The sequence below is a fragment of the Ascaphus truei genome, chromosome 2 (genome assembly GCF_040206685.1).
Source record: "Ascaphus truei isolate aAscTru1 chromosome 2, aAscTru1.hap1, whole genome shotgun sequence".
NCBI classification, from domain to species: domain Eukaryota; kingdom Metazoa; phylum Chordata; class Amphibia; order Anura; family Ascaphidae; genus Ascaphus; species Ascaphus truei.
The window spans coordinates 335,918,413-335,933,305 of record NC_134484.1 but is presented as its reverse complement, the minus strand read 5'-3'; the positions used below and the strand labels follow the sequence as shown (position 1 = coordinate 335,933,305).

The 14,893-nt window shown below is 40.9% G+C and overlaps 1 protein-coding gene and 1 pseudogene across 9 annotated transcripts in view; both read left to right on the top strand.

Annotated features, from left to right (window-relative positions):
- LOC142488894 (5S ribosomal RNA) overlaps nt 1-118 on the top strand; it is a 119-nt pseudogene extending 1 nt beyond the window's left edge.
- Nucleotides 1-14,893, top strand: part of BBS9 (Bardet-Biedl syndrome 9) — a 488,279-nt gene that overhangs the window by 124,422 nt on the left and 348,964 nt on the right. For all 9 annotated transcript variants that reach the window (XM_075586677.1, XM_075586680.1, XM_075586683.1 and 6 more), the window contains one exon: nt 14,006-14,180. In XM_075586677.1, the coding sequence (XP_075442792.1) occupies nt 14,006-14,180 (175 nt within the window). The remainder of the gene's footprint in view (nt 1-14,005; nt 14,181-14,893) is intronic.

Genomic DNA, 14,893 nt, shown 5'->3' with positions numbered 1-14,893 from the left:
CCTACGGCCACACCACCCTGAATGTGCCCAATCTTGTCTGATCTCAGAAGCTAAGCAGGGTTGGGCCTGGTTAGTACTTGGATGGGAAACTGCCTGGGAATACCAGGTGCTGTAGGCTAAAAATGTTATTTTATCCCCTATATTATGTATTTTATTGTTATTCCTTCCTCTCCATATTTCTCTTTCCCCTCCCCTTTTTCCTTCACCCCTTCCCCTTTTTCCATTCCCTGTTCCATTTCCCACCTCCCTTCCCCCCTCTTTTCCCCCCGTTTTTTCATTTTACTTTCCCCTAGCAACTGCTCTGGGAGAAGGGGGAAATCGACAGAGATTCTAGAGCACTCTGCAACACTCCGCGGCCCAGTCGATAGCGGGCTGTAATGGCCCATCGGATTACCACAACGGGGTGCCGGTATTCACCTGCTTTGTTTAAGTCTCCTGATCACATGTGACATGACTGGGGAGAATTTTAACATGGCGGGGGTACCGGCACCCCATACCGTGGCCTGTTACTCAGGAAGCAGGGGGTCCCCGGACCTGAAATTAATGCGGTTCATCTCTGGAGACCCTCTGCTACAATACTGTATTATTGCAATAAAAGCAGCTTAATTACCTTAGAGACTAGCCGCTAAGGCAATGAAGGGGTTAAACCAGAGCACCTGGTTTATTGGGGGTAGAGGGGCTGAGTGAAGGGGGTTGGTGGTTAAGCCTACCGGGAAGGTTGGGGGAGGGTTTAACCCCTTCATTGCCTTAGCAGTAGTAACCACTATGGTAATGAAAGGGTTAACCCTTCCCACCACCCACCCTAGGCCTAACCACCCACCCTGGGGCAACTACCCCCTTCAGTCACCCCCTCTACCCCTAGTAAACATTACAATACAATACAAACACCAATATATATACATTGAACAATCCCCCCCACCCCCCAACAGATACAGTACAGTAATGGGCAAACTCCCTATTATCTGAATAAAACATAACCAAAACATTACCCAGCCAGCATATTGTATTGTATCTATTGTATTGTATGTCTTTATTTATATAGCGCCAAAAGTGTACTCAGCGCTTCACAAAGAATACACTACAGGGAATTATAATTATACAATAAGTGCAGCAAAATCAGACAATAGGAAAGGAAATCCCTGCCCCAAAGAGCTTACAATCTAAGAGGTTTAATGGGAAACTTACAGAGACAGCAGGTGAGGGAGTAAGTGCTGTAGATGGCAGTGCTTGGTCACAATGGGTGGTAGGAGTGACTGAGTGCGGGACAATAGCCATGAGTGCAGGCTGTTGGGATGCTTGATTTGTGGGGTAAAATTTAAGGAAGGTCAGTGTTAAATGAAAAGTTTAACACCATTTACAGGGGAAGAGGTGGCAGGGAGGCATGAGTGAGATCAGGTGTGTATGTCTGGCTTCAGGCTTAGTGGAGATCCCAGGCAGCAGGAAGGAGTAGATAGAGGGTGTGAATAGAGGATTTGTGTGGGTGTTTTTTATTGACGGGTAAAGAAGCTGTTGGGAGACAGGTGTATAAATAATGGTGCTGTGGGGAGTGGGGAAGTTGGAGAGAACAGAGATGTTCATAAAGGAGTAAGGAAACAGTAAACTGAAAAAGCAATAGGGAGGGCATAGTGAGATGCAGGAGGAGAGAGTTCTTAGGTACTGGAGGATAAAAGTGTACAAATAAATCACAGATGTTAAAAGTTAATGTCTCACAGTGGTAAAGTTGTAATGCAGAGTCCAGATCTTCCTCCAATCTTAACCTCCAATTTCAACTCCAAAATTAACTCTTGTAGACACTTTTGATGTACACTTATGATGTGACGCTTTTGATGTTACACAGCCTTATGGCTAACAGCCAATTTAATTTAATTGTAAATTAAAGTTGTACTTACCCCTGCCAGGATGAAGGCTGTCCTCGTCCCCTTCATCTTCCTCTTCTTAAGTGGGCACCGACAGTAAAATAAAAAAAATAACTACTGACCACTAACCCCTTAATCACCTTAGTGGTTATTAACCATTATGGTGATTAATAGGTTAACGACCCGTCCTGCTACCCACCCGGGAGGCCTAACCACCTTCCATGGGGCAACTCCCCTCACCCCTCTACCCATTTATTGGCACAGTGGTAAACCATGCCCATAATATGAGCATAGTTTGCCACTATGGCAGTCAATGGTCAAGCTACACATAAAAAAACAAGCACCAAATAAACCAATTTATTGGCACAGTGGTACACCATGCACATATGGTTTGCCACTATGGCAGTCAATGGGTAACCTAAGAAAAAATATACAATGAAATAAAATACAATCCATGTGTTTCTTACCTTTGCTGTATTCACCCTCCGAATCCTACTCTGTCAGCAACTCTTGACCCACGATGCAATGATCCTCAAACAGCCGATGCGAAGAAATCCATGATCATATGTTGATTCAAGAGACGTCTCTGGTAAGTTCTTCCTACTTTCTTTTCTTTTGTTTCTTATGTACGGTATCATCCAATGGGGCTGATGTGTTCCCGCATTCTTCTTGGGCTCAAATGAGATGGGACATCACATTTGGATGTCAAATGGGACACCCCCAATTTGATTGGCTGGTGTACCATGTGACAGGTCCCCCCCCCCTTTTTTTTTTAAGGATTTTTTTTTTAAGGATGCGACATAGATAATTTCAAGTACCATATATCCAAAACCTAGTAAATCGAAGATCCAGTTTGAAAACTGGTGGAAAGGATGCCCAACTTCACTACTTAAAGGTGAATTACACAGACATTGGAAAGAACAGTCTAGGACTCACTTTACTGTTTATTCATATCTGTCATTAATTTTATGGACATGGGGATTAGTAATAAATCTTTAACACATACATTTAACACAAATAAAACAAAAACAATAAGGAAGTAATCAACATAAAAGAAATATGACTATGGAGATTGGTTAGGTCTCGGACATAGTACAGGTGTGACTGAGTGCGTGATGACACGTGCACCTGTGCTTGCCGAGCTCTATGCCCTGCAGGGTTGAGTGATGGGGGGCGTGCCCATGACATCACGTGAGCGGTTCATTGGCTGAACCGCGTACTTGACCCGGCTATCGCGCCATAAAAACAAATGAATTTTTCTTCTGAAGTTTCTGCAGCGCCGTCTCGCATGTACGTGCGCACTATGGCTGTGCACATTGACTTTTGCATTTTGTTTTTGGTGCGAGCTACGTCGCTCGCGCCGTCTCCCCTACTATGGCCGCAGCCTAAGTCTCCCTAAAAAAGGCGACAAACTTTCATTTTATCTCCAATTGTTAGATTGAGTTAGTGTCAAATAATATTTAATGCTTTATTGCTTTTGACTTCCTTCTTGCCAACTGCCAACTTGAGACACCCAGTATGCCTTAAGGTTGTGGCCATAGTGTGCACGTGTCGCTCGCGCGACACGAAGAAAACTATTATGTCAAGCAGTCTGGCAATTCTGCGTACAATGTGGCGCACACAGCAGGATTTGGAGGAGACCAATCTATTTGATTTTTTGTGCGATGGCCGCGTCACATGACACGTTTGAACCAATGAGGGTGAAGCTCATTAGTTCAACCTGGTGATTCAGGGCCACGCACCCCCATCGCGTGCGCCAACGAAGGACACAGAATGCTCAGACGACAGGCGTGCCCACCTCCTTGAAACTATCGCGCACTGTCTGCAGTCTAAGGCTGAGGCCCCACTGCACGCACCTGCACGTCCGCCGTACGACCTGGCGGCTCGTGCTGAGCGCTATACCGCGATCTGCAGTCTGCAGGCGGCATTTGAGACGCGGGGGCGTGGCCAAAATGGGGTGTGTGGGCGCGGCCATAATGCCGGCCAAACGAGAGAGAAAAAAACATGCCCCCCTACACACACACACACGCGCGCTTGCTTCTGTGACACACGGAGCTTAGCAGACTCCCCCCCACCCCCCTCGCTCCCATTCCCGCTCACCCGCCTCTCTGATTTGCTCCACGTGACACGTCGCAGCTCGGGATCACAAACTGTTGTTTACACAGGCTGTAGCCCCTGCCGGCTGACGCGTCACAGTGCGCAGTGAGCCTCGTTGTGCGGAGGGACCGGGGACAGACTGGGAGCAGATCAGGGTCTGGTGAGAGGTGCACGCGCCGCTGGCTGCACTGGGGACCTAGCCTTAGGTAGCTCTATTGTACTTTCTAGATCAGTAGTGGTCAATTTTTTGCTAAAGTCCACTGTATATTAGTCTTTAAACAGTAATTGTCAATTGTCTCCTTGGGGACCACCAACCACACCAGGGTTTAGGAATAATTAATGCTCTTGTACACAGGTGAATGCATCTAATTAGCATATTAATAGAATGCTGGGGGTTTCTGCAGAAATCTGGCGTGGCTCAGAGCGGTGACGAGAGGGTTGAGGACTACTGATCTATGAAATATTGCTGTATCGTGGGTGTGTGGTAAAGATGGGAGAAACCTTTGTATAAGCTTGTGAACTTGAACATTAGCAGTTGGCAATAAAAATGTAAATACATCAAACATAGTAAAAAATGTCAGCTACTCAGAGAGCATCTTGAACCCAAACTTTCACGGGAACCCTGCAAAGTAGCAAGTAGACTTTGCTTCAAAATGTTGGCCAACTTGACCAAACATGGAAACTTTCACTAAACACACCAATACATATTAACAGACCTCCAGTGTGTGGAAGGGAAAGGACAGTCCCTTCAGTTTAAGGCCCAATATTTATTGCTGTTAGTGGAATTGTTTTCATAAGTTTTCAAGCACTAGCAACATCTGTCACTGTTACACATTACTATTGTATCTATATTCAGACTTATAAACAGAGATCACATGCTGAAGTTTCAAGCAAAGTTTGTGCAAGGTACATTTAGCTACAGTATGTGAAGTTTATTTTCCTATCATGCTGAAATATTGTTATCATCCAGGAGTAACTTAAGGCCACAGACCAACAGTAGCTAGCATGCTGCATGAAAGTAACACATGCTGGCTGAATGGCCTGTCTCCTGAGGCAGCGACTGCTGAAACTATACAGAGTGAAATAAATGATTCCATCTGATCCGTTGAAAATCACAACAGGTTATATTTTCACTATATAAATATGTCAGTGGCAAAGCCAGCTGGCTTCAACAAGCAGTTCTGAAATGGACATTTCTGGCTGCGAAATAGTGAGGCTGCATTTTTAACTGAAATATAAAAACCCAATCCACTAGTTGTTCTACACTGAAAGACAACATCCAAAGGAAAGAAGAGGAGACAAAACAAATGTTTAGGTTCTTTTGTGCACTTGTTAACACTCTGTGTGCCTCCCAGGTTGCGAATCATCACTGCCTTACTAGTTAAATACTAGTGTAGCCATCACATGACCCTGATCTATATCACCTGACGGAAGTAGAAGTACCCTTCCTCCACGCCGATCGCGATTTCTGCTCCGTGAGAGCGATGGTCGCAATCTTCATTACATTTGAACAATATATCATGCTGTATATTATACGAATGGGGAAAATAGCATAAAATCATTTTCAAGTTGAACTGATCGGTTTCTCTTTGTTATTCATAGAAATGTTTTGTCTGTGCTTTTGACCTTGTTAATGTACTAACCTGTCTTGTTTATTGTAAGTACGGTGTGCTCTTATTTGTACAGTATATTTTAAATGTTATTGCATGTTATATATGGAATATAAAATATTCTCCATGTATACTAATCCCAGACTTTTCAACAAACGTCTGTGCTCGCATTTTAAATCTATTCTTCATAATCTATAGCAGAAGAAAACCTGAGGGTAATTAAAAGCTAAATAAATGCAAATATTGATAGTGGGATACAGAAAAGAAATAACTCCCCATGTTATCTTACCACAGAAAAATGTAATGTAAATGTTATAATTATGTTACAGCACAGCTGCTTTAGACTGAACGATCACATTTCTCAATGGGCTGGATTCATTAAAGGTTGCTAGAATTGCCTTCAAATTTGACAGTAATTTCCCCCCAAAATACTGCTGCAATCTATAAAATGGGATTGTAGCAGTATCTTTTTGAAATACTGCTGTTTTTACTAAGAAATTATTTATCTACTCGCGATTCGCAGCTACATTTGCATCTATCAAAAATGTGGTAACTCTGTGGCAAATAATGCTAGCGCTTCAAATAAATCAATGAAATCAGCCTTAACCAGCTCCAGCGATGCAATTGTGTTGCAGTAGGGGAAATATAATAGGATTTCTTACAAAACCTCATGGCGGAAACTTATTTAACTCCTCAATGCCTTACGATACCAACGCATTGTGAAGGGATGCCTTCAGGCACCAAAAGGGTTAACACACAACACAAACGCCGTACCATCAAAGACAAAAAAAGCATAACATCCAGATGTGCTTCTAGTGAGCCACTGATTGAGTCACCTGTGCTGAGGCAGGGATATCCTGAAAACCTGACCTGTTGGTGGCCCTGGAGGACTGGAGTTGCTCACCACTAATCTAGAGCATTGTTGGTTACAATGAAAGATATAAAGAGATCAGATAAATGCAAGATTCTGAGACTTACTAGAGATCTAAAAAAAAAAAAAAAGGACCTGCGTATGTAATATTTTTTTGGTTTTCTCTGGCGCTGCCAACATATACAGCGCTGTACATAGAATTTTCAGGTACAACGAGTCCCTGTGTCATAGAGCACACAATCTAATTTTTGGCGGAATTGGATATTTGGTCACTGGCGTTTGGCTGCCAAGGGATCCTTCACCACAGCCGTTCTGCTGCAGGACACCCAACCAGTGGCCTTTTCGCCAATAAGGTACGTACATTAAGGGGTTTTAGCGGTTAGGGTAAGGGTTTTAGGGTAAGGGGTTTGGTTTTTAGTGAAGGGTTTTAGGGTAGGGGGTAGCGTTAGTATTAGGGGTTAAGATTTGGTGGGTTTAGGGTAAAAGGTAAGGTTAGATTACCTTGGCAGCGAAATGGCCGGTGGAGAGATGTCCCTGTGGCGAGGTGAGTGGCGGTTAATTACCGGCAGTGACTTAGTTGGCGGTAACCAACTGTTCTAGGCCGAACTTTTTGTGCCCGAGGTAGAAAGGTTTTTCCCCCCGAACAATTTGCACATGCAATAATGACTTAAGGTTTTCGATGCCCTACTGGCATACCCGGTATGTAATGGACATATGCTATAGGGCAGGAGTGGCCAACTCCAGTCCTCAAGGGCCACCAACAGGTTAGGGTTTAATAACTAGTTGATTGAGCCGTCTGTGCTGAAGAATGGATATCTTTAAAACCTGACCCGGGGGTGGCCCTTGAGGACAGAAGTTGGCAACCCCTAATCTAGGGGATGATGGCGTGACCAGCCATATCACAACTAAAGTTACGCACTCTACACTTGTTTCCTGTACCGAGGGTCCGATCCCTCCAGGAGCAGTATCACCTGAGCATGCCGCTAGACCCCTGGCACTGTAGAGTTTAATGATTCATTTTGGTGCAAAAGCTGCAACTTTTGCACAGATATCAGTTTTAATAGGCCTCATATTTCAACAACAAATTACACATTGTTTATATTCATGTGTGTAGCACTTATTGCTACTGTATATTTCTGTTTAAAGTTGAATCTTATTTTATAATGCTTTGAGTACAAAGTGAGTGCTATTTACAATAAAACTTTAATAATTGGGAGGATTTGTCTTGTGGATTGAATACACCGGTGGTTTCCAAGCTTTGTTTCATTAAGGAACCCTATAATTATATTGTAAAATTCTGCAAAACCCCAACCCTCTCTAATAGCGCGTCTGAGATCAGATGCATTGTAAGGAACCCAAACCCTCTCTAATAGCGTGTCTGAGATCAGATGCATTGTAATGTATTTGATGCAATTTTCAAATGCCCAGAAAATTGTAGGGAACCCTTTCGGGATACCTGGGGAACCCAAAGGTTCCTTGAAACCCTGGTTGAAAAACACTGCTCTAGGATTAAGCGCGTGGATTTCTATAGTCGGACAAACAAAGTAAATTTAGGAATTATTGTATAGACTAGCGGAATGACCCGGCTTCGCCTGGGTTTCAGTACTCTGGAGTCATAAAGCCCGGCTTTTCATGGGTCTCTCTCCCTCCCGACCTTCCTCACTCACTATCTCCTTCATGCTGTCCCCAATTCTTGCTCTCCTTCTCCAGCGCAATGACCCAGCATTTCCTGGGAGGGTCCGAAGTATGGAGAGTTCAATTTTTTTTTCAATTTCTAACAATAGTTTAGCTAAAACATGCGAAGCTTCTATCTGTTCTCGCAACTGTGGACTCCTGTCTGGACCCTGCTCTTGGCCACCCTCACCCCCATCCTCCCTATAACAACCACCTTCTCCCTCGCTGTCCTGGGACGTCCATCTCCTCAGCCGCCTCCTATCTACCATCCACAATTTCTCTAAGCAAGTCACTGGGTGTTGTACCTTGTAGGCTATATATCTGGCAGGTGACATCATACTGGTGACATCATAAAGAACTGCAGACATCTTGTACAGCTGAACCATTTATAGTGTATAATCAATCTTGAAGTGTATGTGTGTATGTATAATACTTCAAGATTGTTTGTAAATAAAGGCTGTTCTGAGATCAAGATCTTTTTTTTAATACAGAGAAAAAATTATTTAAAATATATATATATATATATATATATATATATACTGTATATATACTGTGTGTATATATATATATATATATATATATATATATATATATATATATATATATATATATATATAATGTGTGTACCTGGGTCTTTTTGGCGATTGCCACTGGTTTGTGTTAGAATAGTCGCAGTCTCTGCTGTATATATGTATATCCAATATCAAAGAATCTGGAGCACTCACAAATTAAAAAAATACAATTTAATGAAGTAACACAGGCATCAGGGGGTAATCACAGAAAAAAGAAGCAACGTTTCGGACCTTACGGTCCTTTCTCAAGCTCCCCCACATAATCTGACATACAATGTGAACATTTATAGTGCTGTCATTCAGCATTTTGGCGCCAAAAGTTCCCCACCCAGGTTCCTACGGTGGCTCATATTGGACAAAAAAAAAAACCTGCATGCAAACCCAAAACCACACTTGTAACTTAATATTCTAAAATAGAGGAGGAACACACAATGCTCAACCCTAGGTGCAATAAATGTGTGTGAGGGGCAAACAGGACATCTAAACTGTGTGACATGAGTTAGATAGCTAAAGGAACAACAGGGCTGTATCTATTAAGCCCATACACATGCACACTATCAAAGGGCTGGATCAAAACAAGTGCTGGCTATTCAACTTCTATTTACCCCAAAAGACCTGAATGATGCCTGTGTTAATTCATTAAATTGTATTTTTTTAATTTGTGAGTGCTCCAGATTCTTTGATATTGGGTATTTATCTATTTTTTGGTTGTTGGATGGTGATCCTGGCCGCACTGTGAGCACCACGACTGATCAGATAAGTTTTTTCCTTTTACTTTTTCCCTTTGAGTGCCCTGAACATTCTTGTTATATATATATATATATATATATATATATATATATATATATATATATATATATATATATATATATATACACAGTGGTAGACAAATCACCAAAAAATCTACTCGCCGAACAAAAAATCTACTCGCCACCTAGTACCACACGTGTGTTTTATGGCTAGAGGTGTCAAAAGGTTCCTGAAAGCAAGTGATGTAAGAGTGTGTGTGTGTATTTGTGTGAATATAAATGAATGGAGAGCCCACAGTATATACAGTGCTTTACAAAAGGTGTGTGTGGAGTGGGAGTGGATATAAATGGTGTGGGTAGGTGTGGAAATGGGAGAGATTGTAGCACAACTAAAAGTGTGTGTGGATACTATGTGGTCCCTATTGGTGTATAGGGATGGAAAAACAAGGAGTATTAGTATGTGTAAGGGACACAATACAAATACCACACAGGAATCGGGAATACAAAATCAGAGGAAGGTTCACCTGTTCCTCCAGCAATGTCGTGTACCTCATCATGTGCATGAAATGCCCAGGGGGCTGCTACTACATAGGTGAGACAGGACAGGGGCTAAACAAGAGAATGAACCTGCACCGCCACAGCATCACACGCGGAACAAGAGACAGTCGAACATTTCTCTGACTCTGGCCATAAGATGAACGATCTGAGGGTTGCCATACTCAAAGGTAATCTTAAAACACCGAAAGAGAGACGGTTGCATGAATACAAATTTATGCAACTGTTCGGGACACTTAGAGGTGGCCTAAACAGAGATCGAAATTTTATGAGTCATTACTGACACAAGTGGACTCTCTTCCCATGAGCGCTAAAGGCCATGTCTGTACATACTGTGCTATATTTATGCACACACAGCTGTCTCTTGTCTCGAAAGCTCGCACAAATAAAAGCATTTCGTTAGCCACAGAACGGTATCATCTATTTATTTTTGGAATATATATATGTATATATATAAATATATATATATATGCATATACATACATACACATACACACTAAGTGCTTGACAAATCCATTTTGTGAGCTGGCGCGAGGCGGCGGCAGGACTGACAGAAGACGGGAGCAGAAGGCGGGCAGCGGCAGCACCACCAGGAGAGCATTCACATCCATGTGTGCAGCAGGAGAAATGCCGGCTGCGGTCTGACCCAGAATTTTTCCGTAAAGTCACTGAAGACTTCTGGGTTGGACCGCAGGGGCGCGCTCCTACCTGGCTTTTCTCCTGCTGCTCACATGGATCTGAATACGCATCTGCTGACATGGATATTCTCTTCTCCCGCCGCCAGCTTCTTTTTCTGCTCTCGTCTTCAGTCAGTCCTGCTGCTGCCGCCCACCGAAGCCAGATGAGAGACAAATCATAATTTCTTATGAGAAAATAGCAGCCTTTTTACAGTGTGTTGAAATCTAAAAGAAATACAAGTGGACATCTTCAGAGAGTGTAATAGAGAAATGTAAGGATCCCTGTAATCAGAATATAGATGTTTGTTAAAAGTGTAGTCGTATATAGAATAGTTAAAAAAAATTAAATAAACCTAGTCTAATCGGATTCCTTAAAGTAACCGTTGAGTAAGATGAATGCAAGCACATCGTCTTATGTTTATTTGTTTGATTAATGATAGCTTCATAATGACTTCACAATCAACAGACATAACAACAACTCACCTCTAGTATTGGAGTCTTTAAAAAGCGCTCAGGAGTGCTCTGTGTACAGTATGCGCTATACGCATTGCGATAGATAGAGGACTGATAATATCTCTTCACAAAAGATATTAAATGAAGATTGTGAAAGGCATCCACACACACGTTTGGCAGAAGTCCTTTCTTCTCTGTATTTTCGTTATATATTTACTTCCCTGTGCACCTTAACCATCATAATGAGCAATGATATTATTTAGCTGTAGCAGGAGTTCACACCCTTTCTCTTTACTTCTTATTGTCGTTTAAAAAAAAAAAAATCTATGTAGTAATTAGCTATATTTAACTTCTTAAACATGTCACTGTCCTTAGTTTACCTTTGTTGAAAGAAGTCACTGTTCCTTTAAATGGTGATATATATATATATATATTTATATATATATATATATATATATATATATATATATATATATATATATATATATATATATTTAGAGTATCATACTGTAGGTAGCCACTAAAATAATCCTGACAAACAGATCCTTGTATATGGTTATTGTAGGGTCTTGTGTGTTTGGCGCCTGACTAAACTTCTTCTCTCAAATGACTACGTTTATACTTAGAAATGGTATTGTATCAACGCGCCCTGCTGATAAAGCAGAGATTATATCAAGATCCTGTATGTTACAGTATATGGTAACAGCTACTCTAATGGGAGGTAACTGCATTAGCTACATAGTTACTCTGTTTACTTTATATATTTGCCTGTAAGAAATATTGTTCTTGAAAGTTTTGGATTCTCCCAGTGGCAACGAGTTGATTTGGTGTTTAGCATTTGTACCTTTTGATATGTGTAATGAATCCAACCTGGTTGGAGTACCTGTCTGTCAGTGAAAATAAAATCAGGTAGAAAAGGCTTCACTTCAAACCAATCTGCTCTACAGTCACTTTCCCAGGCATCTTGCCATTTTTCCTGCCAGCCTTCTGGTTTTCAGTAAGCTACATGTTCAAGTTAACTTGATTATTCTATCTGATGTCGGAACTATTTATTTATATATTTCTTTTGCTTAATGGAGTGGTTAGGGTGGAGGACCCTGTCAATTTGCCAGTTTTATATAGGTTTTACATCTATTACTCATGGTCTGACTTTTATGGTCGGTGAGTCATGTTGCCAAAGGCTGAGGTGGTCGCTGCCATGAGAATACAAGACTTTGTGCAATGTGTTGTGCTTCTTGAAAAGTAAAGAAGGCATTACTGTGTTCGGCTGTGGTACCTGGCAAAAAGCTATATTCCCTGATAAGCTTTCTCATTGGTTCTCATTCAAATATCTACTCTTTCTCTCATTCGAATCTTATTTAGCGATGGGACAACTTATTCAGACATTGATGGAGTCCAACAAATATCAAATTGAGACCTGCTAATTTGTACCACATTCATGGAAAACGTTGTTCAGTGCTTTCCACTGAGTGTTGTCACTGTATCTAAGTGACCATTCTGGCAACCCCAGTCCTGCCACAGGATTTCCATTTGGAATTCTCTTCATCTGAAGAGCACTGCAGACCTCAAGAACTGCTGCTGTACAACACATCCCATCTTCCAGATTTCTGTATTATTTGTTTATAGTAGAGCTCTTTCTACAGTGTCTTAGTCTGAAACACTCTTTACGCACTTAAAAAAAAAAAAAAAGGCCCAAATGAATGTATGGTCTAAATTAAAGATGCATTTTATAGTGGCTGTCATTAAAAATAATAATAATAATAATAATTAAATCCAAACTTTCTTTGTCACTCACTTTGTATTTTCCATTAAAACGGCAGCACTGTTTTTATTGGCACAACGATTGCCTTGTAATAGTATTTTGTTTTGTTTATTGGCTCCAAAACATTTGTTTACTGTTGACAATCTGTTTGCTTTGTATCCCGCCATTCACTTATATAACAATCTCATCTTGAGCTAGTAGGGGTGTGGGATGAAAAGATGAAAAGAGGAAACAAATGTAAAGCCAATCAAGAATTGGTCTTCACCATACCTCTGTTGCACTTGTATGCCTACTTTAACGTAGTTGAATTCCAAGAGCTGAAACAGCTGTATGTGGGTACTGTATGCTTTACTGGCTACGCACTTCTTTAACCCAGGCTATGCTGAAAAGCTGTGTAATACGGCAGTTATATGACATGAAGTTAAAGGTGACACTGCGTGCTCATTTGTATGTAATTTCCCAGAATCCCTTGCTGCAGAGGAAGCATTATATGCTAAGAGATAATAGGCAAAAGCAAGGTTGCAGACCTGTCTGAGACGTGAATGTGCTCACAAGGGATATTTTTATTTGCTGTACAAGAATAGAAATACAACTGTTTATTCTCATCAGAGTCAGAACCACGCACTGAAAAGTAGAGAAAATAACGATCGGTAAAATACCTACATCCATGGTTGCAATATTTGTAAACCTGATCTAATTTCAGGAATAACCAAGGAAGTAAGACAAATGAATGCATACAGTATTGGTTGGTTATCCTCAAAAACATGGTGTATTTATTGCGTAGTTATTTAATGTCTTAAATCTTTGGTAAGTTCCTAAAAAGACACGAATTTGGGTTTGAATCTGCCTTTCCTTGTTAAGTCAGTTCATTATTTAATTAATTCTCTGAGTGTTTTGCATTTACAATCAAAGTATGATAACCGCAGGATTTAATATTTTTAATTATTTCTGAATTTATTTTTATTGTGGTTTATAGTATAGTAACCTTGTATTTTCTCATGTTGTAAGATCTATAATTAAGTTTAATTGTCCCTAAATGATCATTGTATTGAAAAAGATTAAAAAAAATAGATGTTTATTTATGTAGCATATATATATATAATATTCCATTAAAATTTCTTTTTTTTAGGACGAGATTTGATTTGCATCCAGTCAATGGATGGGATGCTCATGTTTTTCGAACAGGAAAGCTATGCATTTGGCCGATACTTACCTGGATTTCTGTTACCTGGTCCCCTGAGCTACAGTTCCAGAACAGATTCCTTTATTACAGTCTCTTCCTGTCGACAGGTTGAAAGCTACAGGTGAGTATAAAAATGTTAGTTAATTATTCGTTTGTGTGAGGTGAGCACAGGATGGTAAAACACACAATAGAATGGAATAATGGACAGGAAGTTGAATTATAAAATTCATAAATGTGGTATCAAATTTAAAAGGAGAAGGGTTTTAAGGTAAAAGGAAGAATGGAAATAATTTGGGGGGTTAATTTAATTTTTTTAAACCGTAGTTAAAAAGTAATCTCAGACAGGATATAAACTCATAAACGTGGGAATATGAAGCATTTGTGTTGCAGATAGCACAAAGGGGTTTAATCATCAATGTTTTATAAAAAATGGCTATTGTACCTTGGTGAAAAATAAGTGCCATCCATCCATGTAGATGTTAGGAAATCCTCGATTTCATCAGTAAAGCTGCCCCTTCAAATTTCCTTTTTACAGCATCAATTTCTGCTGCTCATATTTACATGGCCAAAACCATTTTTTACCAGCTCATCCCCTGAGAAAGGATGACATATTAGCAAAGGGGGTAATATGTGGAGGGAAACGAGGGGTGAGATGGGGTAACATGGGCAGTGGATACAGTCTGTACCTCATTGCAAGTCTGCCTTCATGCACTCATGTAATCAGCACTGTAATCATGCACTCCCTCTTTCCTCCCACCCATAACTCGCACGTGGCATCATCTCATCCCCCGCGGTCTGACGTGACGTCTGGGAGGAAGGCATGTGCAGTCAGGT